Raw genomic sequence first — 25,414 nt, forward strand, 5'->3', positions numbered from 1 at the left:
CATTTTATTTCTCCTTTCTTTCCTGTACTTCCCTTAACACTCGACCAACTTAATTTCATTCAGCAAATCTTTACAACCCTACATAAGCCCCCATCACATCATGGGTCTTTTCAAGAAATCCGACGGCGACGATGACTCTAACCGCAGAGCACTCTTCGGCTCGCGAAAGAAGGACAAGAGCCCCTCGACCCCCTCCAACCCTTACGCCCAACCAATTCCAGTAGACCCTTACACAAAAGCCAAGATTGGCGCTGGTGTTGCCCCCTTACCTGCCGACCACCCAGCCGCCAACGGTGGCCCCGCGTCGCAGAGCCCCCACTTCATCCCCGCCGACAACAAGTACTCCGCCAACAAATACGGAAATCAAGGCGGCTACGGTAGTGACCGATTCGGCGGATCCGGCGCAGGCGCCGGCTCTCCAGCCAACGGCTTGGGCTCGGGCTCGCGGTATGGAAACGGTGGCTACGGAGGTCTGGGCAGCAGCGATCCCAATGATCCCGCGGCTGCAGACTCTGCTCGCAACGAGCTGTTCGGCAGTGCCAACAAGAAGTCACCGGACAACTCGGCCGGTTCGCCGCCGCCGTACTCCGAGGGTCAAGGTGGTCAAGAACAGAACAACTACGGTGGCGGCAGCAACGAATACAGCATGGCGACCTTCCAGGATCGACAGCTGACCGCTGAAGAAGAGGAAGAAGAGGAAGTTCAGGCAACGAAGAACGAGATGCGCTTCGTGAAGCAGGGTGATGTTGCGTCCACACGAAATGCACTCCGAGCTGCCGCACAGGCCGAAGAAACCGGTCGCTCCACTCTGGCCCGACTCGGTGCACAGGGCGAGTCTATCCACGGCACGGAGAAGAGTCTGGACATGTCGGCTATCGAAGGCCGTATTGCGGAGGATAAGGCGAAGGAGCTCAAGACCCTCAACAAGAGCATGTTCGCTGTGCACGTGGCGAACCCGTTCACGGCCTCGCGCCGTCGGCGCGAGCGCGATGAGAAGATCCTTAATACACACCGTGATGATCGTGATACCCGCGAGGGCACACGGATCGAGGCACACCAGACTAATCAGCGTATGGACCGGGTGTTCCGTGATATTGATCGTGATGCGGCGAAGCAGGGCAAGGGCAAGAAGGCGAGTGTCACCGAGCGTGCCAAGTATCAATTCGAAGCGGATAGCGAAGACGAGGCATTGGAGGACGAAATCGAGCAGAACTTGGATCTGCTCGGGGGTGCTACTGGTCGGTTGAACGGTCTTGCTAAGGCTACTGGCAAGGAGCTGGACGAGCAGAACAGACATCTGGAGCGTATCATGGGCAAGGTGAGTATTCTACTATCCCTTCAAAATAGCATGGACATGAAGATGAAACTAACTGGCTGCAGAGCGACTACGTCGACGATCAGATTGCCATGAACCGGGCCAAGCTGGACCGGATTCGTTAGATACTTTGCTTGTTCAAGGCAAATGGGGCTGCGGTATGCCTGGTGCTGTCGAGCTCAGTAATTTTCTAAGTGTGCTCTGTCCGTTCCACATAAATCACAAATTGGCGTTGGGGCTGGTTCTGCATTGTTTGCCGTGGTCATATCAGAACCGGCGACTAGGATATTGGTTGAATATCAATTATCATAATATCATTGCGATTCATTCCGAGTACATCATACCCATTGACTTACAACATAGGGAAGTAGACCAGCCCATGCGCTTTGTGGTGCTCAAACGTCTGTAGGTATGCAATACGATCTCTGGATAGTCCTTCGATATTGGCCAATGGCCCTGACAAATATGCCGGGGAACTCTTTAACATCCAACTACTCGAACCTCACAATATCCAATTCGCACGGAGATCGACACCCCGACCGCGGGGAGTGTGGGGAGAACACCCGGAGAATGAACCTCCGCAGAGCCCTAAGTGTAACATAGTATAAAACCACCACACCTCCACTCTAACCACTTAATACTTACTTCTACAACCCTATTCGTCTCCTGCTCCCAATATTTCAAAATACCACCATGCCTCTTCCTCAGAAAACCGATATTCTCGTGATAGGCAGCGGCAACGCCGGCCTCAGCGCTGCCCTCTCAGCCGCACAAACAAACCCAACCCTAAGAATAACCGTTATCGACAAATGCCCCGTCTCTTGGGCCGGAGGCAACAGCTACTTCACAGCTGGCGCCTTCCGCACCACACACAACGGTCTCCACGACCTGCTCCCACTAGTCAACAACACCGACGCAACACAAGCATCCCGCATCGACATGCCAGTTTACACAGAACAGGACTTCACAGCCGACCTCCAGCGCATGACAGGAAACCGCACCGATCCAGCGCTATCAGCAGCTCTGATTCGCGATTCCCGCGCAGCCGTCGGCTGGCTAGCCGCCAACGGAGTCCGTTTCCAACTCTCCTTCAATCGCCAAGCCTACGAAGTCAACGGCAGAATCAAGTTCTGGGGTGGTCTTGCGCTGAAGACCCAGGATGGCGGCAAAGGTCTTGTCGAAGATGAGCTGCGCGCAGTTAGGAACGCTGGCGTGGATGTGTTCTTCGATACAGCTGCCACGGCGCTAGTGACTGATCCGACCAGCGGTGCTGTTATCGGCGTTCAAGTTGTCAGCAGCGACAATGCTGGCAAACGCATTGAAACCACTATTGCTGCTGGCGCGGTTGTTCTCGCTGCAGGCGGTTTCGAGGCGAACCCGCAGTTGCGTGCGCAGTGGCTCGGTCCTGGATGGGATAGTGCGCGCGTACGCGGGACACCGTATAACACTGGTGAAATGCTGCGGATTGCGCAGCGGGATGTGTCGGCCAAGACGGCGGGGAACTGGAGTGGATGTCATAGCGTGGCGTGGGATGCGGATGCGCCTGCGGATTCGGGGAATCGGGAGGTTTCGAATGAGTTCACGAAGAGTGGGTATCCGCTGGGGATTATGGTTAATCGGGATGGGGAGCGGTTTGTTGATGAAGGATTTGATATGCGGAATTATACGTATGCGATGATTGGGCGACGGGTGCTTCAGCAGCCTGCGCAGATTGCGTTCCAGGTTTGGGATGCGCGGACTGTGGCGTGGTTGCGTGAGGAGGAGTATCGGGGCGAGGTTGTTCAGCGGATTGAGGGAGGGTCGTTGGAGGAACTTGGGGAGAAGTGTGCGGAGGTTGGACTTGTCGATCCTGGGCGGTTTGTGGAGACTATTAGGGAGTATAATGCTTCTGTTGAGGATGGGGATGGGCAGAAGAGGTGGGATCCTGCCGTTAAGGATGGGCTTGCTACTAAGGGGCTGGCTGTTGCCAAGTCGAATTGGGCTTTGCCTATTGACAAGCCGCCCTTCCTGGCTGTCAAGGTCACGGCGGGCATCACGTTTACTTTTGGTGGATTGGCTGTGAATCCTGAAACTGCGGCAGTCATTTCGGAGACGACGAGTGATGAGGTTCCTGGATTGTATTGCGTGGGCGAGATGCTTGGGGGCATCTTTTATGATAACTACCCTGGTGGAAGTGGATTGACTTCTGGGACTGTCTTTGGGCGCCGTGCTGGTCGAGCAGCAGCGGAGCGAGTTCGGAATAGCGGTAGACTAGAACGGCTGTGATGTGATGTATGAAGAGACTAGGTGACTATAGAGGAAGTCAAATACATGCGACTATAAAGTATAGAAAAGTATTCAGTATGTCTTTTATTGATTAGACAATATATCTAGTAGCGACTGTGGGAAACTCGACCTAGGCCAAGCCTAGCCAGTATCAAAACAATAGGAACAATGCCTTCCTATGGGTATCATCACCAACACCAACCCAAATTTGCACGTTCTTGGTGGAAAAGGCGACTGGGGAAAAAGAGAACAATGTGTGTGCTTTCAGCGATGCAGAATGCAGGCCACGGAAGATTAAGAAGCGAGAAAAAAAGAAGTCAGGGTATTGCCTTCAGAGAAAATAAGAAACATCGAATCATCACAAGCCCCATGGTATCGAGAAAAAGCAGAAAGGTGACGCCCAGGTCTAGCGAAAGAATAAGAAATGAAACGAAAGCAACGCATCCAGCCGGAAACCTCTATGGTCGTAACGTGGGTGAAACAAAGTATGGAAATATGAAAGAAACAAGAAAAAAAAAAGGCACTCTCTTGCCTGTGGCCCTCGAACAGAACCCATTATACCCATAAATCACAGACCGTTTTGGAATGAGTATGGTATGTATGAGTGTTTCTCTCTCCGATTAGGAAATGTTTCTCGGGAGGATATAGAAAAAGGTGATGAAAAGGTGAACCATGCTGTTGTACAAGGAGAGCGCGAGCTGTTTATATAAAACATGCCAACGCAGTTGGTTCATGAATTGGCTCGTGGCATAGGGAGGACGAGGTTGCGACGGGTGGAAGATCTGGCGCTTTGTGTGCGAAGGGCGTAGGAGAGAGAGGACTCGACGGGATTTCCGCGAGTATAAGAATGTAGTCGTATCAAAGGGGATTGGCAGATTACTCGTCGTCATCGCCAGAACCGCTGTCCTTCTCGCCCTTGTGGACCTTCTTGTGTCGACGCAGGTTTGAGACAACGGAGAAGTGCCGCCCGCAGCCTTCAACATCACACGCAAATGCTGAAGAATGTTAGAACATGAAGTACAAATGATTTGGCTTCCAATAAAAGAACTTACGCTTTTCACCAGTGTGGCTGTACATATGCGTCTGCAGCGAAGACGGACGCGTGAATCGCTTGTCACAGACCTTGCACTTGTGCTTCTTCTGGGTGTTTGAGGGCATCTTGGAGCTGAATTGGCTCATCATCGATTGCGGACCAGGGGGAGCACTGCCGGCCAAAAGGCTGGTTGGCCTGGGGAGAGTGCGCGACTCGTATGACTCAGATGTTGTGGAGCTGTAGTCTGTCACAGAGGAATCGACGGAGCCCACCGAGGCGCTGTAGTAGGGGTAGTTGCCGCCGGAAGAGATGGATGAGGCGGAAGATTGGGTGGAAGGGAAACCGTAGGAATCAGCCGAGCCTCGCGCGCCACGTGGACCGGGGCCGTAGATGTTGCGAGGGGTCAGATCCTGGCTGAGAGCGACCATTCCGCGGCTGGCGTCGAGCGCATCACCGAAAGTGGGGGCGGAAGCCGAAGCGCTAACCCGAGCAGCATCTCTGTAGATTTGTGTAAGCTTTTTTTTGCGATTCCGAAGTAAACAATGCAGACTCGGAATTTACACTTACGAGTGCGAGATCCGACGGGTATCTTGTGGAGGGGGGTGAATGGGGGCGTAGGCATAGCTAGAAGGTGCGAAGTTGCTCATTGGGGGAGCGGTGGTGTAGGAGGGAGCCTGGTCGAAAGTTGTGCGCGGCACCTCGTGTTGCATTCCCATTACCTCTGGGCCATAGCTGGCGGTCGCGTAGGAGGTTCCAGCCACCATTGACGGAGCGGACACGGGAATGTTGGGATAGGGCATAGACATGCCGGTGCGGTTCACTTCCTCATGCTTGACCTGAGCAAGGGCCATGCTGGCGCCATTGCCCATGGAAGTCGCATAGACCGGAGGTGTCGAGTGCGACGAAGTATGCGCCCACGGGTCTGTGAATTGTGGTGGAGTGTGGTGATAGACATTGTCGAAGCTCATGCCGCCATAGGGGCGGTTCTGGTTTTCCATAACCATCGTCATGGGGGATATAGAGTCGCGAATGGATCGCGTGTAGAAACTGTGTAGAGAGTGAAGATCGAGTCCAAAGGGTTTTTGGAAGAGATCGTCTGTGTTGATCCGGAGTATTATGAGAAATAGACCCGATGATCAATTATATAAGGAGAAAAAAGAGAAAAGCAGTCTGGGGAAGGGGATCGGCGAAGCTTATGAAGGAATATAAGGTGAGGCATGATCCCATATACTCCAAAGTGCCACTGACGACGTCCCGTCGGGGATTGCAGATCGCTAGAAATTATAATACCGGTATTTATTTTTTGTTTTTTATTTTATTTTGGAGGGTTTTTTCGATTTCACATTTTAAGAATTTTCACATTTATTTTTGATTTTTGATTTTTTGATTTTGATTTATGTTTTTTTTTTCCTTTTCTCTTCATTGGTCAAAAAGTGGTCCTCAACGGGAACCAGTTCCTCGGATATGAATTTACTCTTTTCATTTACCATAAGCATACTAGTAAATACATTTTACCCTTCTGCAATCAGGGTCTAAAATATATTAATTGCTTAACCATCAACTAGGCTGAGGAATGGAAGATCTAAAGAATCTGTATATAAGTATTTAAATAAGAATGTGGAAATTGTTCGACTCCGGCATCGGAACGGCAAGTATAATGAACCATATAAGGTAAGTAAAAAGAAATCACAGAAATGATCCCTAACAATATAATAAGGGGAAGAAAAAAAGGAGAAAAATCATGAGACCCAAAAAGCTGTCGGTGACCTCAGAATCAAAGGGGGTGTGTAGAGACTAGGGGAATGTTCAATTGTAGACTAGTTGTGATGAACGCTGAGTGGTCCAACTGTGCCGTGTCTAAGGGGAAAAGGAAATAAATTAAATAGAAAAATAAATAAAAAAAGGAAAAATAAACTGCCAAGAAATAAACTCACCAAGGTTCGCCCTGAAGGCGCTGTTTCAATGTAGCGGGGCAGATCCCAGTGTCAATGGGTATACCCGTTGCCGTGGGGGTTAATATGAGTGATTATAGTGATAGTTCTTTATACTAAACAGTTGAGTAGATCTACTAAAACATTCCATTCAAAAGAAGTAAACCGTCTGGGACATACTGGAGTCTCTCATTATTGGCAAGCTGCAGGATCATAGGGAAATATAATTGCTAAAATAAATAAATAAATGGCTTAAGCCATGGAGGGGCCTTTGACACGGCACAGAGAGGGTTTAGCGCGTCAACCCGACCTTACATAGAGAGAAGGGGAGCATCAAATCACTAGCCGCCAACATTATTGACTGCATTCTAATTGCATTCGATCAAAGAATTCACCAAAAATGCGATGACGTTTGACATCCAAAGTCGAGGGGGTCTCCCGTTTCAGAAATTACACCGAATATACATAGCAATGGAAGTAGAGTTACTCCATCGACATGTGGAGGATGTACCTCCGATCGAGCATACTCCACACGGGATAAGGAAAATGCCACAGAGCGAAAGCGAAAATCACACTCTATATTGTATATTCCGCGGAGGTTTTCCGACTTCCTCGGTCGCATAACCACAAACGCACACAAAATACGAGTGTGTGATGAGGTCCCAGCGGAAGCACAAAAAAAAAGCCTCCTGCACGAAGAAGGAATAAGTTTGAATTCCAACGCTGCCATTAGCCGGGCCATGCGAGCTGTATCACATAGAAATCACCCTTAAGTCCACGCCTAAGGCACCCGGGCGACCAAAAACGGGATCATAACATCCTCGTATTGAGCCTGTGATAAGACAGAGCCACGGGCTGCAAGCCATGTTTTTCCTCCCCTGGGATTGGGGACAGCCGGACATCGACGTCAGAGGGGCGGAACAGTGCTACCACCATGGGGGTGGGTGGGAAAAAGGCCGCTTTGGATAGATTAGCGGGCGCGGCTCCCGCAATAGCGCGGTAGAGTGGACGGCATGAATAAGATATATCACAACACATTGACCTTTTTTTTTACTCTCCTTTGTGAATTTCTTATTATTCCTATGCCTCGTGCTGTGGAACCGGACGTCTGCTCTTCCATCCGATCAAATTTGGCATTCAATAGTGTGTGAATATGCAATAAATAAATTTCCGATATGGTTTTGCTATGGTCCCCGAGTCTCGGGGATTGATGTCACCCCCCCCCCCCCGGGGGGGGGGGGGAGGGTCGTTCTTTGTTGTAACGGGTACTCCGTGTACAGGGTTGATCACAAGGTACGAGGGAGGGGGGCGGATCGTCGAGCAAGAGCCGAGGAAGAGGCTGAAGAAAAGTTACATAACCTTGAGTCCATCCAATCACATACACTATACTATATACAAGTCCCCATCGATGATTGGCTTTTAGCGGGGGCAAGACAAAGATATAGCATGAGACCGAAGTACAATGGTACATAATATATTGTATCTCCCTTGATCCGTAAACTATACAAAGCATTCAAAAATTAGGACTTCCAAGACAACACAAGTTGTAAGGTTCAATCGTGATCTCATCACGGAGATCTACCTAACCGGGTAGCTTGAGACCATGGAAGACCTAAAACCAAAGCCAAAATAAAGGTCAATTCCGATATTGGAAGTTTCTCTTTAGTCTCAGGGCTGCCAAGGTGGTCAGCTTCTCCGCATTTCACTAAACCATGGCGACGCCACGGAGTCCTTTGGTGCGCGGTTTCTTTCCCAGAAAAGCTCAACCTTGGAACTGACAATTAAGAAACTTGTGGGCCATGGACGAACATCGGCGGTTCGGCCTTCATTCGCTCACCTTGCGAAGTTTCCAAGGTTGTTCGGCCGAATGCAGTAAAGCCCTTTTATGGGAGTGGTTATTCAAGCATGGCGGAAGTGTGCCTCGAGGACGACCGTGGGTCTCGGGTTACCGGATTAAGATTGGAGTAACGATTAAGTTTCTATCAAATACCACTTTATCCAAGCATTTTATCCAACTTTACTTTTGGTTTAGCTATCGTGTCAACCTCGGAACGATATTGTTTGGTTTCCTTGTAAGACCCAAAGTTACTTGAGACTATAAATGGATCTATATTGTATAAACCTACTCCATATCGACCTATCAGTTACTAGGTTTATCCCCTGTACATCTCAACTATCAACACCAAGACGAAAGGTCTCAGTAGTCCGGGTCTTCCGAGTCTCGCCAGAGTCCCGTGTCTACACGGTCGGGGTAGACATTCCCCAAAAAGCAAAACACAAAGCACTTGGGCAGTCAGTCGGGTACCCAAGTCCACACTGCACAGTGAAAGGGGTAAAAGACCCAGGTACAGAGTACAGTGTCAGGAAACCTTGAGCTTCAAGGTGCCCCATTTTTTTTTTAAAAAAAAGAGCCCATATGGATCCCTTGAAATTAAGAGGCGCGAACTCCAGCCGAACCGAACCCCAAAATCCCAATAAAAGAAAAACAAGCAATGCAAAAAATGGACTCTAGTCTGAGGGTAACCCCCCCTTTTTTCGCCATGCCGTGTTGGTGGACTTGGCATCTCACCGGAAGACTTCCGTCGCTTTCAACGAACGCCAACAGTGTTGGCAAATGTGGCGTTTTCATGCTGATTTTTGAGTGCATGGTGAAGTGGGAGGGGATGTGAGATCGAAAGTGTGGACGCCAAGATGTTTGTGTGCTGGGTGGATATGTGGTTGTTTGGTTCCTCCCTATTCGTATAGCACATTGGCATGGCGTTCAGTAGCCTAAAATTATGTGCTTTTTGAGGAAGGTATAGCTTGCCCACAATATTGTCAATAGTCGGAGCGTGCCGGATGGACAGATCCTGAGACTGGAGTCAAATTGTAATAATAAAAAAAGTGTATCTCGCGAGTAGACTATAGGTTATACAGGTCCACCAGAGGAGAAGGCCCCTGCTAGACACGGGAGGGGTGGAGCATAGTTTCAAGGTGTTGTGAGGGACCTCTTTGAAGCGTCTTCTGGGCCACACAGCCCTGACCGCTTTTCTTGCTCCCAAGCAGGAAGCATACTCCGTGACACGGCTCATATTAATGACGCGTCCTCTGGGACCCTGAGATGTATTTTTTATCAGTTTGTTATTTCACTACGGATTACTCCGTAAGGAATAATCTGGTTTCCGAGAAACCCGCTGGAAAATTCAGAAAAAAAAAGAAAAAGGGCGGTCAGAGATTTATGTGACAGTTCATCACGGAGAAATAGATCAAGCCCCCCAGACTTTCTTTATAATCCAATGATTATCACCTGGCTGAAATGAAAATCCCTCCCCAAACGCTGTAATCAGATCTTTATCTTGCACGTTGACGATCCGCCTCAATGCCGAGTGTCAATCAGGTACCCTTGACCAACAAAGGCCTGTCATCTGCATGGGGCTGCGATCTTGGCAGTTCCCACACGGCAGATCGTCATTGCCCCTAAATCAAGGTTGACATTGTGTGCAAATCACCGTTTTCTTTTTTGTCTCATGCTAGATACGATATTCCCGTCAAAAACTCGAACTAATTAAATATATTGTATTTGGTGGACCTCCCCTGCCATGCTGCGTCACTGCAGAAATCACACCTGGGTTCTATCTATACATAGAACAGCTGAAACGTTTAACCGTTCTTTTACGTTCACAGCTTGCATCCACACAGTGGACCTGTGGGTTCTCAAATTTACAATTACAAATGACCATGGAAGGCCCAGGAGTCCGGGTAAATTGGATAAACTCAAGTACCTAGCATCCACCGCCCATTCCAAAAAAGAAAAAGAGATAAGTGTATTGAACCATGCCGATTGCCCCGATACCGGACCCCCTTTAGGTTTATTTCTATGGGTTTGGACTAGTACAGATTAGCTCAGCCTAATTCAGACTAGCCTAGCTTAATTCCATTGGGTCCACATTCTTACATGTTTGTTGCAGAGCCTTTCGATCAATCATAGATGATTATTTGCAAGCCAGACCCACTGGCAGACGGCAGATAGTCGACAGCCGATCTTGGCAGTCATTGATCGACCAATTGTATCTGTAGACCCACCAGAAGCTGACGCGTGCTCATCCCGCGGATTTGGGGTCAACGTGGTTATCTGCTTGGTGTAGGTACAAAGTAGGAAGGTTAACCTTAGGGGATTCAGAAATATCTCAGACCCTTTCTCACCATGATTTTCTTTCAAAGATCCACCGTTTTTATTCTTTTATCTAAATTCTATCTATTTCTGCAGACGCATGAACCCCCTCGAATCTCCAAAAGTCAAATGACGTGACCATTTTCCCCCAACTCCCCGCAAAGCCCGTTTTGGTTTGGCCTAAGTTTGTGATCCCTGCGTGCGATCCTGGCTATGCTCCACATTTCCCGCTAGGAACACTGCCACTCTCAGGGTCAACGCTAATAACCTGAAACGGCCGTGAGTGGATCGTGAATTTGAATACTGTAATTTTTTTATCATGTTTGTTTTTCCCTCCTGTTCAAGAGACGAAATATTATTAGAATAGTTAATCGCCGAATTCATGCATTAGAGTCTAAACCCCAAGTAATTTGTCCACTAGTCTTTACCAGTACTCATTTTGCGATGCCATCGTCATTACGTAGCGGGCCTCGTGTCGAGAAAATCGGAAAACGACCGGAGTACTTCGGGCATGACTAATGTAACGCCTCTTTTTCCTGGAAGGTGTGAAGAGTATTGCCTTAACAGGCGATTGACTCGACTGTTTGATCGGATCCTCCCGCCACCAAAAAGAAAGTTTGGTCCAATCCCATGTTCATACTGGAGTTCCTTCCCATCTCACACTATTGGATATACACAAACTGCGGTGTGCGCTGGAGAAAGCCCCCTTGAAATCAAAATTACTTATATCAAAACAAAGATCAAGCTTCCCCTTGTCTACCTATACATAAAAGACGCACTTGCAGAAAGTGGAGTGTTCTCTTGGCCTATGTCAACATTGTACTGCAGGAAATACGGCTCTTGAAGGAGGGGCCGTCTTAGCCTAAGCTGCCCTAGTGCGTATAGTTTGTGAACAGCCAAAGAAAAATGGAACGCGCCAGAGGCGCTCCACAAAATGTGTACGCCCCCTCGCTGTGTGCCTCAACCGTCGCGAATGGGGCGTCATGCAGGGTTCTCCGATCCCTTGCAATGGATTCAGAAAATAAAATATATAAAAATGACAAAAAATAATCACATCCCGTGAGAACAGAAATCTTGTCTTACCTAGTTGTACGTACGTGGTTTTCTTTTTGGTTTGTTCTGCCTAGAATCAGGGGGAATCAAGACCAAAAAAAAAAAAAGACGACGTTGATAACAGCATTTCCAGCATTGTTGAGTTTCCAATCATCCAATGCGTAAGTCTTCTCCCATCCGAAATCCTTGATCCCTACAGTGCGTAAGTTCATTGAATCTGCTGATTGGACCATAGCTATACTTTATCCACATAACCTTCTTGTTCTCCAGTACTCTGTACTCCTTCACATGAATCCGAGGAATCTCGGTATCTCGCATGTTTGACAGCTACCTTGTACTTTAGTGCAAACACAGCCGCACGGTCCTTGGGGGTTAGATGCGCGACACGCGATCTTCTCCACCACTATACGATATAGACACATTACATTGTACACTGTACTACATATCGTATATGTGCCTTGAACTGTATATACACTTTACACTTTTCCGGTGGGGTCTTGGTTCCCTGCATGTGCCACGATCTAATCTATGAAGCTCAATTTGGATCCATGGTCCTTGCAGTGATTTCTGTGGAGTCCTAGAAAGCGTACATATCAGAATATATAACTCCGTGAGTTATTGTAATAATAGAAATAAGAAATAAGAAAGATCCTCCATATCCTAAAGCGGATAGTTAGACCCTGAAAGAAAAAAAGAATTCGGAATAAAGGAACCGTGGGCAAACCATGGAAAAGGTAAAAAAAAAGGGGCGTTACACAACCCCCCTTATCAGGGTCTGTGTGTTTTCTGACTTGTTTATGGAGTACACCGAGTACAGAGTGCAGACAGAGTACGGAGTACGTCCAAAGGAAATGAGATATCCTCCATTCCCCGGTTCGTAGTTCAGCATTGTGATTGGGGATTTGAATTCAGGGGGAGGCTGTGTTGAAGCGTACATACTCCTCGATTAGGTTCTTTATATCTATATTGTATGGGTTCACAAAGGATCAGTACTTAGTTAGTCGGGAGTACGGAGTACTTCGCTTATAACTTAGACATATACATATTGTAGCGCAATTCTTTCCATATTCAATACTATACTCGGTTATATGTAAACTCGAAAATATCTAAACGTAATTCTCATATTCCCCACCTCAAAGAGCTGACGCGGCATCATATGCCAAGACTCTCCCACGGCAAGCTTAGGCATTTGGCGTTCTTGGCAAGGATGGGGGAGACTCGAATGGGAACTGCCCCTCCTTTTTAATTATTCCTTTCGGACCCTGTGATGACGACTTTTTCTATTTTTTGTGTGGCAAAATGTGGATGAGACAAAGGGGGGCGGTTGGAATCCCCCCTCCTATGAATTGAAGTTGAGGGATTATTCTCTTTGAATGTCTTGTTAGGTCGACCTACATGTGTGTTGTAGATGTTGATAATATCGTATACGTGACGTCGACCGTTACCCCAGACTCCCCTGTTTAAAGATCTCGGTGATTGACATGATTGTCGGCCTGAGGAGCGATCCCTGCCTGATTGCCCCTGTCACCAGTGCTTGGCCTTGTCGATTATATTCTACGATAGAAACGATCGACTCTACAGGACTCTACACTCTAGAACAGCCTTGGGAAGATATTAAAATCATAATCGCAGTTTTTACGTACATAGTAACTTGGAAGATGTTTACCGCTAATAATATATATCTCCATGGCTTGCCGGAATCACATCGTAAGCAGCCACAAAGTATATCTAATGTATCCATCACAAAACAATACGATTCGAATTTTGAATTGATATTGAAATTTGACCTTTCGTAAATGGGATACAGTTACACTTTGAGACGCCAAACATCCCCCCCCCCCAATATGAAGAAAAATATTGACCAGGAAGAAAAGAAAAAAAAGAAAACACCGGCTAGAAAATCACACCCCATAGAATCTGTATCTAATAATGCAGGAGAAAGTAGACCGTCCAATTACAACGTTTAGATAATGATGGACAGTTCCGGTCGGTCCACGTCGCCCTCCATATCTGGGTAGTAAGGAATCATCGCATCGGCTCCCTGGACGTATGCATCGTTGTACAATCTCCAGTAAGGCATGCGGACCTTCCGAGCAGGGTGGAACAAACCAGCCCAAACGTAGTTCATAACGATACCAGTGCCGACCGCCATGCGGACGGCTTCGATGGCTTCGATGACTCGATCAATGACGTGGGGGCTGGTCTCGAAGATGTTGGGGAAGAGCAGATTGAGCAAATGGACCATGGCGTCCTCGCAACCAAGACCGATGACACCAAGTGCGACGTGTTTAACCGCGCTGGCAGCGGTCTGTCGGTGGACTTGATCACGGTCGACAAGGGCATCCTCGAGCAGCGGGGTGACAGCATAGACATAGTCCTTGCCCATCTCGCCGATGTACTCGAACAAGAAGGACAACGCCTTGAGCACACCGTTTTGTACGTTGAGATCGGGCACCCGGTACTCGTTCATCAGTGCTGGTAGGACAGTAAACGGAGCACAAGTTTCGGCCACGATACCAATGGCGACAGCTGTGCAAACACGCGATTGACGCTCTTGTACCCGCAAATTACCGAGAAGAGCCGCTAGGACATCCTGAGGACCGATGGCCTTGGCAATGAAACCGAATGTGTTGTTGGCCGCTCGGCGAATTCCCTTCTTGTGGGCCTTGAGCATATCCATCAACTCAAAGCAGATACGCATCCATTCACGGGCGTTCACGGACTCGGGACCACGGTCGGCAATACGACCAACGAGATCAATTGTGTTCTCTTGCACCTTTTCGTGACGGTTGCGCAGGATGGGTGTAAGACGGGGAAGAAGATCACGAATGGGTGGCTGCATTTGGGTGATACCGACCACGGTGACGATGGCACGCAAAGCACCCAGGATCGAACCTAGAACCTCGGGATATTCTTCACCCAGGTATTCGTAGAGCACAATACCAAGCTTGCCCATGAGCGCTTCTTCGTCACATTGCTTCATCACCAACGCAACGCGGGAGATAAGATCGGCTGCTTGTTGTCGAACAGTGGGGGATTTGTTGTTCAGGCGCCAGAGAATAGTACTGACAATCTGAGGAATATAGGCCTTGCATCGTGTGCCAAGTGCATTTACCACCGTGCCGAAGCCATTAAGAATGACAAGGTCTTCAATGCTTTGTTCCTGGAAGGCGAAGAGGACACCATCGATAAGGCGTTCTTCCAGCCTCTCGGAAATGTCAGCGGCTCCAAGTGACGCAATCAATTTTTCGACCGTTTCCACAGTCATCTTGCGATATGGCTCGCTTTCGTCCTTCAGGTTGTTGACGACACGCTCGAGAATCTCGCCAACACCCACTTTCTGACCCAGGTCCACTGTGGTATCGACAACCTGGCGGTAGTTTCGTCGATCGAGCGCCATACGTCTCATCCAGAAGCCCTTGAAAAACTCCGTCAAGACGTGCTCCTTCAAGTAGGTAGCAGTCACACCTGGGGTGCTTGCACACTGAGAAACCACCTTCAATACGACCTTCTTCATTTCCTCATCTGGTGAGGCAAATTCTCGAATAAGGATCTCCATGATTTGAGTGGTATAATAGTTGGCATACTCTTCGTCCATAAGAGGAATGATATAGCCGACAGCCTTGAGGAAGGCAGAGAGACCCTTGCCACGCTGCTTGCGGGCACCGGTCCAGAGAGGGCTCAGGATGTCATCGAAACTTTCGATACCGTATGGGTTGGCAGCCTCAGCCAAAGAGGCCAGAGATAGAGCGGTGACAGTTCGAACCTTAGCTTGCTCATCGCTGAGGTTACCTGAAACGCATCCAACAAGCTCCTTAAGATGAGGGAGAATGGCACAACCCATGAGAATAGGGATATGTTGGACAATCTTGACACCGGTGTGCCGGGCTTGCCATGACTTCTTACTCCGGCAGACAGCGCGGAGGAAAGGAAGGAGGGCGGGAATACCGAGAGCAGAGGCCACAACAGCGAAGGCGCGTGCTGTTGTGTTTCGCACATATTCATCGGCGTGGTCAATATCAGGACGCATAGTACTGATCATTGTAGCAAGACCGGCAGCCTTGGCAAGGTTCGAGATGATCTCTCGGCCTTCAACACGAGCATAGTAGTCTTGATCAATAAGCAGTGGTTCGATGACGACCAAGATCTTATGGACATAGGGACGGACCAGATCATCCAGTTTGTAGAGGATTCTGTCAATGACCTTCACCAGCAAATGGCGCTCCTGGTCTTCCAGAGTTCTTTCCATGAGCAGGGGGAGAATCTGATTGAACAGAGCTCCAGGACCAAATTCGCGTGCATTGTCTGTAATTTGACGCAGGGCGGTCTTGCGCATGGGTGGGGTACCGTTCTTGATCTTGAGTAGCAATCGCATAATCTTTCGCTCCTTCATTTCTTCCACAGTCATGCTGTTTTCATCGCCACCCTCCATCAGCTTACCGAAGTAGGCCATATCCTCAGCCTTGAAGAATTGAAGTTCACCCACGCCGGGGATATCAGTTGGAAGATCCTTTCCTACAGACTGAACACTTTCAGGCTCTTGCATCATGAATCCTCCGACGCCACCTGCGCTAGACATGGGTGCTGGCGTAGCTGTGAGCCTGCGGGCCTGGGTTCGTATGGGTTCATATCCGGGAGGAGGGTCAAGGACCTTATAGCCATCGGCTTCTCCGGGAAGCATGATATCGAGCTCCTCATCAGACCAGCCGACAACTTGACCGGGCATATCGGCCCCAAATCCGACTGCAGCTGTAGAGACACCTGCTTGAGATGGATGCATGGGAGTGGCGAGTCCTTGGTTGCCGACGGGAGTGGCAGCTGTGAGAGATGGTGCTAGATCCCATCTCGAGCGGCCGGTCTTGGGTGCTTCTTCGGGAGCAGGTGCTTGATCGAAACGCGATCTTTTGCCTGGCTCCCCAGCAGATTCGTCAACTGTGCCCCATCGGTTCTTTCGCTTTTTTTCGGTAGCCACCGCAACGGTCGAACCCGCCTCGGCGTTTTCTTTATCGTGTTCCACCCTCTTCAAGGTAGCCACGTGCTCTGTGGTCTCTTCACCCTTCTCCCGCTTCTCTGCAATCAGCTTTTGAACGCGTTCTTCTTCCCTCTCCATCTCGCGGATGGCCATGATCTCACGGTAGGTTTGACTTTCATTTTCAACATTCGCATGGGCATTGGCAGCGAAGGGGTCGGCGCGCGTCGGGGTCAGGGCGCCACGGTTGAATCGGCGTTTTTGGTAGTCTGTCTCGCGGTCTGCAATTCGCGCCGCCTTTTCGCGGCCTAGCAAAATGTCATCCTCCTCGACGCCGGTTCCTTGCGCCATCTCATCGATCTGGCTTCTGGTAGCAGTGTATTGGCCAACCAGTTTGTGTCCTCCATCCGCATCTTCCATTTCTTCATCGCCATCAACAGCGATCGACGTATCGTAGTTCGAAAACTTCTCAGCTCCATCCCGTTCGTACAAAAAGGTGTCGAAGGACTCCGTCAGGGAGGCTTTGGTCGAGTTATCAGTGCGTTGAGCAGATTGGTCAAACGTCTTGGAGCCCTTTTTAGCACCAGAAGCGGCATTGCGCTCGGCCTGGAGCCGTCGGACAGCCTCGATATCGGCTACAGTGGAAATCAGTATGGGACCAGGCGGGAGAGCTTCCGAAAACTTACCGTCAGACATGGTGACGAAATATTAAAGTCGTAAGGATATGAGTGAGCCTGTATTACCGCAGAAGGGAACACCGCAGCTACATCCGGATTGAAAACCGCTGTAACGGTCACAATAATGGTGATTGAGGATGCTGTGTTGCTAGCCGCCTCGTGATGAAAAGGTCGTGATTAGGTTGCACGTGATTAGACATCTTAGCTCCCGGGTTGGGTATGAGTGATCACGTGAGTTGTGACATAATCATGATTTTGCCTTGGGGCTGGAGGCCAGGGCGGTCAACTGTGTTGACTGGCGGGACAGCGATGTGAAAGGAAAATGGGAAACATCCCCAACAGGAGGGAATAATGAATTGGAAAACAGTCCAAAGAGGCCAAAATGAGAGATTATGGATTATGCTTAAAGGAGATTTGAGCTCTCAAAGCATTTTACATTGTCGCGGGACCAGCTGAGCTACTTACTAGTTGGTTAGAACCTTGGAAACCATTGATATTTCTACCTCGAAGTGCCATTCTCTCTTCTATAATGCTTTGTATTTGATGGCATCGCACATTGTACTTTGTAGCTTATAAATGTATGTGTTGCTGCCTGATTGTCTTCAAATCTGTGGCGCTGCGAGGGCGCTTATGGTCTATTTATGTCCCACATCGGTGTATCAAGGACAGTGAAGGTCTGCATGTACTTTTGTTCCTGCACTTGAAATTAATTGTCTAATTTAGGAATAAAGTTCCTAATATGGCTGGGGAAAAGAGCAGGAAACTCTCCGATAGCCAATGACAGATCTAGACTATACTAGGTGCTTCAAATAAGCGCCTGCAACAGTTCCAGATTCAGAAGGATGTACTTGGTTAATATGCCTTCCAAGGCTGATTCTACTGGTATGTTAGATTGACAAAGACCACCCAATTTTGCCCATATCCCAATTTATTCCAAGATTGTCCAACATCAACGCGACATTTTGCTGGCGGGCAACGGTGCTAGTGTAACTTACAAAGCCCTGTGGTTACATTCTTTCTGTCCTAACCAATGCAGAGTTGAAAATTCATTTCCCATCTCTCTAGCAATCTTTCAAGCTAGGTGGGGTTGACAACAAAGAAGCCAATTTTAGCACACCGTTAAGCCCGCCGGTGTCCCCAGTCAGCAGACTCGGATAATTTCCAAGCTTTACTATGTAGACAACTCAGATATGAACAGCGGTATCAGCTTAGATGGAATCTATCATTGGCCCCCTCAGAGGTTCATTGAACCAGAATCCACCACGCTTGGTTCAATTCGGTTTACGCCGAGAGCCAGGTTACCTGTGCGGCATATCTCAAACTCCGAGCATGTCCTTTGTTACATATTAGAGTAGCCCTGTCAACCTTTTCATTAAATGGGATATATTTCCCTGTTTGTTGGTTTTATCCTTGCCCTTATACCCCAGTTCCTCTCCACAGCCCCAGAACTAGATTTGCTCAAGCAAATTCTAGAAACCGTCTACATCTTATAGATCCAAAGTTGCCCGGTTACCATGAAGTTCTCCTTAGTGCTGCCACTGCTTCTTGTAGCAACAAATGTGGAAGGGAACTCGGGTCTTCCTCATCCTCTAGCTCTCGCTTCCTCATTTTCCCACATCTCCCACCAACTTGACAAGATAAGCATTGGGAACTGCTCTCTCGCAAATGTATCCCTCTCATTGAACGCGACAAAGTCACAACTTCCAGCCCCATCCACGAACCTGACTCTCAAATATGTTGCATTGGGCCGAGGAACACAGAACTATACCTGTCCATCGAATGCTTCCTCAGATTCCAAAACCATCGTCAAGCCCAAAGCCACAGGAGCTGCCGCTACACTCTTCGACGCCTCTTGCATTGCATCGTCATCTTTAGCTCTCCTCCACGAAGTTCCCGCACTTATTAGCACCACTCCTATTGGATCTCTCGCGTTCATGGCAACCCTTGTGGCCCAGGGAACGAGAAGTACCAACCTCATCATTGGCGAACATTACTTTGACGCCGATGGAGACCCGATATTTGACATGGGACTAAGTGGCTCCAAGTCCTGGATTGCTGCTAGCAAGATAGCCTCTTCCCCAGCGCCAAAGTCAAACCCAAAATCCTGCGGTGATGTCCCGTGGCTTAAGTTGGGACACAAGAAGGGAAAGGGTATTCAGGTAAGCTCAGATTATTCACGACGCTAGAGCATGATTATCTGACCGAATTGTTCTAAATAGGAAGTTTACCGAGTTGTGACATCTCAAGGTGACGCGCCCTCTACGTGCGCTGGTCAAAACGAAACGATTCAAGTTGATTATGCTGCAGAATATTGGTTTTACGGGTGACAGAAGCGTGCTGAGTTCCTGTTTCAAGTATATGGTGAATTTTGGATTTTTTTTACAAGCGATATATACGGCTGCGAGAGCAAGTCTTTTCTAATATATGTATCTAGAACTGTGTGGAAAATACAGTTCACGAATTACGTTAAGATTTATCGAAGGAAACAATTTACAACCTCCCAAGTAGGTATTTTCAAGGTTGCATCATGGGATTTCTAATAAATTCGACATCTGAAGTAGCGAGTACACATTTTATAAGGAATACACTCATGAGGAACTCCAAATAGCTATTTCTTCTATTCGTTGTTTGTCAGTACACTCTGAATGACAAGCCCTAGCCTCTCCACCCCCTCAACTAGCCGCCCTTCATCCTCCCACATGAAACAAAGTCTCAGTCTGCGATGCAAATCTCCCCCTGGAGTATCCTCTCCTGGAACTGCAAACGTCTCACCGCCACCCAGCACCAAATTTTGTATCTCCAGAGCCTCTCGGCACACTTGAGTTGCGGTCAATGCGGCCGGAAGCTGAAGCCAGATATAGTATCCCCCCGCGACTGGACTAGTCTCCGGATCAGGAGTAAATGAAACGCCAAAATGACCGAGATGTGTTTTGATTGCCGATGCCAGAATGCAATGCCTTCTGCGTCCTTCGGGGACTAGGGTGTTGGTAATATATTCAGGCAAGAAGCTATCCTCAAGCAGGTCGTTGATGAAAGTTGACGTTAGTTGCGAAGGAGCACCACCAGAGCGCGTAGAGCCACTGCACGTGGATTTTCAGCTTAGTTTCAGGGTTCAGAATGAAGAATGAAGACCCACGCTTGAGAAAGACCATATATGAAGTCTTTGGTCCCTTCAGCCCATCCAACTCGACATCCCGGGCCAATAAGCTTGCTGAATGATCCATTGCTCACGACATTGCCGAATTGATCTTCTGGGCCGCCATCAAGCACCCGATCTATATCCACGAGACGCAACTGGGGATGTCCAAGACCCCAACTGAGAAAATCATACACATCATCAGCGACAACAAGAGCATTGTACTTCCGTGCCACTCTAACAAGTGCCTCGCGCCGCGAATGAGACATTGTGGTGCCCGATGGATTAGAAAAACTCGGAACACAATATATAACATGCTTGTATATCTTTCTATACGGCCTGTCGAGCTTGTATGTCTTCTCCTGTTTCCATTAGCATGGATTATATGGGAAAATAACTAGCTTAGTATGAAAAAGGCACATACACAACCAGCTTGATAGAGTAGATCTCCACGATCAAATGCTTCCAAATCAAGTTCAAGTGCAGCAACATCCATCCCCTCCCCGTCCTCAGGTATCCCTCGCATCCGGCCACTGAGCCCAGCATCCTCGAATACCCGGAAGACAAGATGATATGTTGGCTCCACGAACCATATAATCTCTGTCTGCGCTGGGTCCGTGAATACTTGCAATACACATGCTAGATTCTGGCTGGCACCGCCAGTAATGCATATCCGCTCTGCGCTGATGGGCTGCACAGGCGTATAGGATTGGGATAGCCACGCTGCTATGTTCTTTCTTAGAGGGAAGTAGCCTTCGTCAGGGCCATAGGCAAATCCTTCGGTGAATATGGCTTTGTTGGATAGGGCGCTGTTGGCTGCTTGTTTGAGACGTTCCACTGGAAGCATGGCCGTTGCGGGCCATCCCTGGAAAAGGTCGATTTGGATCGTAGGTACCATCTCTGATGATAATAATGACAGATATTTTTGAGAAATCTGGCTTGCTCTTATATTTGGGGCTTGGATGACTTGTACCATTCTTGCTTCGGGAATATAAGCGATCTGGCCAATCACATTGAATATCCACTATCATTTCCCCAGATAAAATGGACAATTGCTCATACCGTGGATTCTATTACTTGATTTCTTCTCTCTTGTCTACTCTACTCACCAAATATCGCTCAAAGAGAAGCGGTTCTCTTATTGATCGTATTGCTAAATAAGGAAAACCCTTGAACGCCCGCAAGAAAGCCACTTTCACGATTGAGACCAACAATAGGCCAGCGCCAGGATGAATGCAAACGCAAAGAATAAAATGTCACCAGACATGATGTAAACCCAGCCGCTCAAATATCAAGGGGCGGAATTGCAGTTTATGCAGAAAACGCCGGTGTACGCCCCCACCCTGCCATCTCAAGCCATCCCATATTTCAAACACACCACGGACCAGCTCCGGCCTGGGAGGAGCTAAAGGTTTATACATTGTCATCCTCATAGACAAAGTTGATGTCACGGATGCGACGGCGGTTGGTAGAAATGAACTCCTGGTCACCGGCGGGTCGCTCGTTGCGAGTGTTGGCGGTCAGCATGCTCTGAAGGCTCATGCAAACGCTCTCAACTGTCTGCACTGGGGACCAACCGGCGGAGCCCAGGAGGTCAAGGCAGATAATGCCATTGCTGTAGATATGGGGGTGCATTGGGATTGTGCGGGGTGTACCAGTGGAGTCAGGACATTGGATGAATTGGACCTCTGGGGGTTCTAGAATGATTGTGTCAAAACCCAGAATGATCTGATAAAAAGACGAGACAAAGGCAAGAGGGATGGAATGGAGCTACCGAGAGACGATAGAGACAGAGGCTGCTGAGAAGATGGAACTTACCAATAGGGTACTTGTTACTGAAGGTAAACTTCAGGCGATAAGTCTGGTCCAGGTAAAGTGGATTCTGGTCAAGGATCTTGATGTCCATTTGCCATTCCTCTAGATTGTCACATTTCACGATTGTAATTCCCGGTGGGACATGCTCTTTCATCTAAAAAGCCATAAGAGGTCAGAAAAACATGTTCATAGAATGAGCAATATGTAAGGGTGCCATGGTATGCTCTCAAAGTATGCCATCGGCGGGAACAAAGGCGATAAGACCGAGAGGAAAACGGAGGAATTGGTACCTTAATGAGCTCCTATAGGTCATGAATATAGAGTCAATAAAATGTGCATTCTAGTCCCCTTCAGATCCAGAGTATGACTTACCTTGCTCAGACGCTTTGTAGCGAACATTGCTGCGATGGTTGAAAGAAAAGATTTAGATGTGTGAGCTCCGGTGGAGAAATGAGGGGCGGTGTCTCGATTAGGTGGAGTAGAGTAAATGTATGACGTGAAGACGGGAAAGCGAGGAACCTCTCAACAAGTGGGATGAGAATGAACTAAAGAATGTATATGAGATGTCTAAAAGAGAAGAGATATTGTTGAAAGTCCAGTGACGGTGTAAAGCTAGCCTTAAGAAGTGGGGAGATTATATATCGGTACACGTGATATCGACACCTGACTCTATATTGCTCATGTCACATACTACTTTTATACTTGATAGATTTCTATTTTATTCATAAACTTCAATTTGTATATAGGGACCGAAGCTGGGAAGGTGAGATACCACAGGGGTTAGACCAAAACATCTCGACTTGAGCATGCGGCTCCGGATTCAAATTATATAGTTATTACATATGTAGTCAGGCAGCGATGCGATATTGAGCAGTATATATCAGCGAATAACAATAGTCGCTTATGTGGCCTTTTTAGAAACCTCATATATACCCCCCCTTTATTGGTGTTACCTCTATAGATCAAGGTTGGAATATAGAATTTAGTACCTAGCTTCCATCTATAGCACGTGAGATGCTTTTATTAGACTTTGAAAATTTCCGTGACTTATATAGGATAGACGCATGATTAAAATAAGTCTTGATCCAAATAGTAAGAGCAGTGGTGATTGCTTAAATATTGTATGTTCACTCTGATTGACTATGAAAAATGGGAATCACAGAACTATAGCCAAGAAACCGCCAGGCACACAAAAGAGAATAACAGGGCAGGATAGGCGTAGGAACAGCATATGGACAAGATGTAAGATATAAAGGCGACAAGAAAGATGGTAAACAATTTAAGCAGAGCCAGTCTTCTCACGAGCTTCACGTTCAATCTTCTCCCGCTCCTCAGCCTCCTTCTGCTCGCGAACCTTGGCCAGCACAACTTCACGGAAAATAGCACCGCGAGCAGCGCTTGCCAGACTCTTCTTCTTGGCGTGGCCAGGGGTAGGGACAGGACTGGCATCGTCGTTTGACACTGGTGGTTCAGCCACACTTGGTTCTTCGGATGAGGTGCCCATGTCCATGGGGCTGGGGATATCCTCTCCGTCCTCTTCCTCGTGCATCTTGAGCGACTCGATACGGTTGGCGAGCTTGACGATCTCGATTCCACGGCGGAGACGGGCACGTGCAATGTAGGTGCGGATTTCAGGCAGCAAGTCACGGTCGCTCGCAGTCTTTCCAGTAAGCCATTCGTGCTTGAGGGCTTCCTCTGAGGTAACTCGCTTGCTGGGGTCCGCGTTCAAGAGAGTGAGAATGAAATCTTTGGCGTCCTGGGACACGTCGCGCCAGTACCGCTCGTGGAAGATGATACGGCCTGTCCGGCATTCTTCGATGAGGTCGGTCAGGTTCTCGGATCGGAAGGGGGAGTAGCCACACAGGAGGGTATAGGTGATGACACCGAGGGACCACATATCGACAGCCTTGCCGTGGCCCTGCTTGAGCATGACCTCGGGGGCAGCATATCCAAAGGAGCCAGCCATGCTGGTCAGAACCTCGGAGGGGTCATGTAGCATCTTCGCGATACCGAAGTCTGCCAAGACCAATTCAGAGTCGGCGGCGCGGGTGAGGTAGAGAAGGTTCTCGGGTTTCAAGTCTTTTATAAAGGTTAGTTACGCGGAAATCGCTAGTATGACTCAAGAAGACCGACCTCGGTGAACGATGTTGCGCTTGTGCAGATAGTTCACGGCATCAAGTACCTGGCGGATGGTCTGCGACGCATCTTTCTCAGTGAACTTGCCATAGTCGCAGATCCGGTCGAACAACTCGCCACCGGTGGCTAGCTGTGTAACGATATAAAATTTGTCCTAGGTCCACGATTAGAGCTCCACATCGAACAGGCCAACCCATAGATATGTGCTCACCTTTGATTCGAACCAGTCGACAAATGAGACAATGTGGGGATGTTGGAGTGATTGCAGCATCTCAAGCTCATCGTAGACCATGTTCTCATTGCCACGAACATTTTTCTTGAGAATTATCTTGATCGCAACTTTCTGTCCCTCGGTGCTATCCGCCTCGCGAACAATTCCGTATGTACCTGCACCCAGCGTCCGTCCGAATCTATAGAGAGCCCTACAGCCAGCCAAAAAAGAATATGTCAGCGAATGTGGGGTAAGGGCGCTAGGGTAAGGAGGCCGTACTTCTTTTCGTAGCTCTCTGGCTGTCCGGACAGCTTGTTGAGCATGTTTGCGACTGGAAGAGTACGAGTTAGTAAATTGCGGGGCCGCTCAGATGAAACGCGCAAGACAAATGAAGCAAAGGACCCCTGGAGGAGCCGACCGAGGGGGGAGGACATGAGAATTGCGAAGCAGACCGTGACACAAAATGACAGCTAGGAATCCTCCTAGCCCCCATATATCCCACGGAGAGCTGACAGGAAGGGTGTAGATCGACATGGCAATTCCAACGCAGTGAGGTGTCAGATTGGGGATAATGCTGACGCGAAGCCGGACAATATTCGGGCAACACCAAATGACGAATCATAGCAAGATCAAATAGAGAACCAAGTCCCATAAATCTGGAATATCGACTCACAACTCATGATGTGGGGATAGGGCTGTAGATGCCCAAGGTGGTAGATGTAT

The 25,414-nt window shown here is 48.4% G+C and overlaps 8 protein-coding genes across 8 annotated transcripts; 3 read left to right on the forward strand and 5 right to left on the reverse strand.

The window, feature by feature from the left end:
- Nucleotides 1-100: 100 nt before the first annotated feature.
- On the forward strand, nt 101-1,440 carry N7447_001501 (putative plasma membrane SNARE protein (Sec9); the record flags this gene model as incomplete). The annotated part of the gene is made up of 2 exons (XM_057225777.1): nt 101-1,318; nt 1,381-1,440. The coding sequence occupies 2 exons, from the start codon at nt 101-103 to the stop codon at nt 1,438-1,440; spliced, it is 1,278 nt and encodes a 425-aa protein (XP_057089793.1).
- A 568-nt stretch (nt 1,441-2,008) lies between these two features.
- N7447_001502 (uncharacterized protein) lies at nt 2,009-3,580 on the forward strand (the record flags this gene model as incomplete). The annotated part of the gene is made up of 2 exons (XM_057225778.1): nt 2,009-2,192; nt 2,418-3,580. 2 exons carry the CDS (start codon nt 2,009-2,011, stop codon nt 3,578-3,580), a joined length of 1,347 nt encoding a protein of 448 aa, XP_057089794.1.
- Nucleotides 3,581-4,456: 876 nt separating this feature from the next.
- On the reverse strand, nt 4,457-5,623 carry N7447_001503 (C2H2-type zinc finger protein; the record flags this gene model as incomplete). Its single annotated transcript, XM_057225779.1, has 3 exons — nt 4,457-4,575; nt 4,633-5,111; nt 5,181-5,623. 3 exons carry the CDS (start codon nt 5,621-5,623, stop codon nt 4,457-4,459), a joined length of 1,041 nt encoding a protein of 346 aa, XP_057089795.1.
- An 8,087-nt stretch (nt 5,624-13,710) lies between these two features.
- On the reverse strand, nt 13,711-17,412 carry N7447_001504 (U2 snRNP complex subunit HSH155; the record flags this gene model as incomplete). The annotated part of the gene is made up of 1 exon (XM_057225780.1): nt 13,711-17,412. The coding sequence occupies one exon, from the start codon at nt 17,410-17,412 to the stop codon at nt 13,711-13,713; it is 3,702 nt and encodes a 1,233-aa protein (XP_057089796.1).
- A 1,495-nt stretch (nt 17,413-18,907) lies between these two features.
- N7447_001505 (DUF3455 domain-containing protein) lies at nt 18,908-19,720 on the forward strand (the record flags this gene model as incomplete). The annotated part of the gene is made up of 2 exons (XM_057225781.1): nt 18,908-19,552; nt 19,613-19,720. The coding sequence occupies 2 exons, from the start codon at nt 18,908-18,910 to the stop codon at nt 19,718-19,720; spliced, it is 753 nt and encodes a 250-aa protein (XP_057089797.1).
- A 290-nt stretch (nt 19,721-20,010) lies between these two features.
- N7447_001506 (aminotransferase-like domain-containing protein) lies at nt 20,011-21,427 on the reverse strand (the record flags this gene model as incomplete). The annotated part of the gene is made up of 3 exons (XM_057225782.1): nt 20,011-20,473; nt 20,530-20,891; nt 20,954-21,427. 3 exons carry the CDS (start codon nt 21,425-21,427, stop codon nt 20,011-20,013), a joined length of 1,299 nt encoding a protein of 432 aa, XP_057089798.1.
- Nucleotides 21,428-21,942: 515 nt separating this feature from the next.
- Nucleotides 21,943-22,743, reverse strand: N7447_001507 (ubiquitin-conjugating enzyme E2; the record flags this gene model as incomplete). Its single annotated transcript, XM_057225783.1, has 4 exons — nt 21,943-22,226; nt 22,348-22,498; nt 22,635-22,646; nt 22,717-22,743. The coding sequence occupies 4 exons, from the start codon at nt 22,741-22,743 to the stop codon at nt 21,943-21,945; spliced, it is 474 nt and encodes a 157-aa protein (XP_057089799.1).
- An 880-nt stretch (nt 22,744-23,623) lies between these two features.
- N7447_001508 (serine/threonine-protein kinase) lies at nt 23,624-25,125 on the reverse strand (the record flags this gene model as incomplete). Its single annotated transcript, XM_057225784.1, has 4 exons — nt 23,624-24,423; nt 24,478-24,634; nt 24,692-25,022; nt 25,094-25,125. The coding sequence occupies 4 exons, from the start codon at nt 25,123-25,125 to the stop codon at nt 23,624-23,626; spliced, it is 1,320 nt and encodes a 439-aa protein (XP_057089800.1).
- Between the last annotated feature and the right edge of the window lie 289 nt (nt 25,126-25,414).

The sequence above is a fragment of the Penicillium robsamsonii genome (assembly GCF_028829455.1).
Source record: "Penicillium robsamsonii strain IBT 29466 chromosome Unknown utg000001l_segment0_segment0, whole genome shotgun sequence".
Classification (NCBI taxonomy): Eukaryota; Fungi; Ascomycota; class Eurotiomycetes; order Eurotiales; family Aspergillaceae; genus Penicillium; species Penicillium robsamsonii.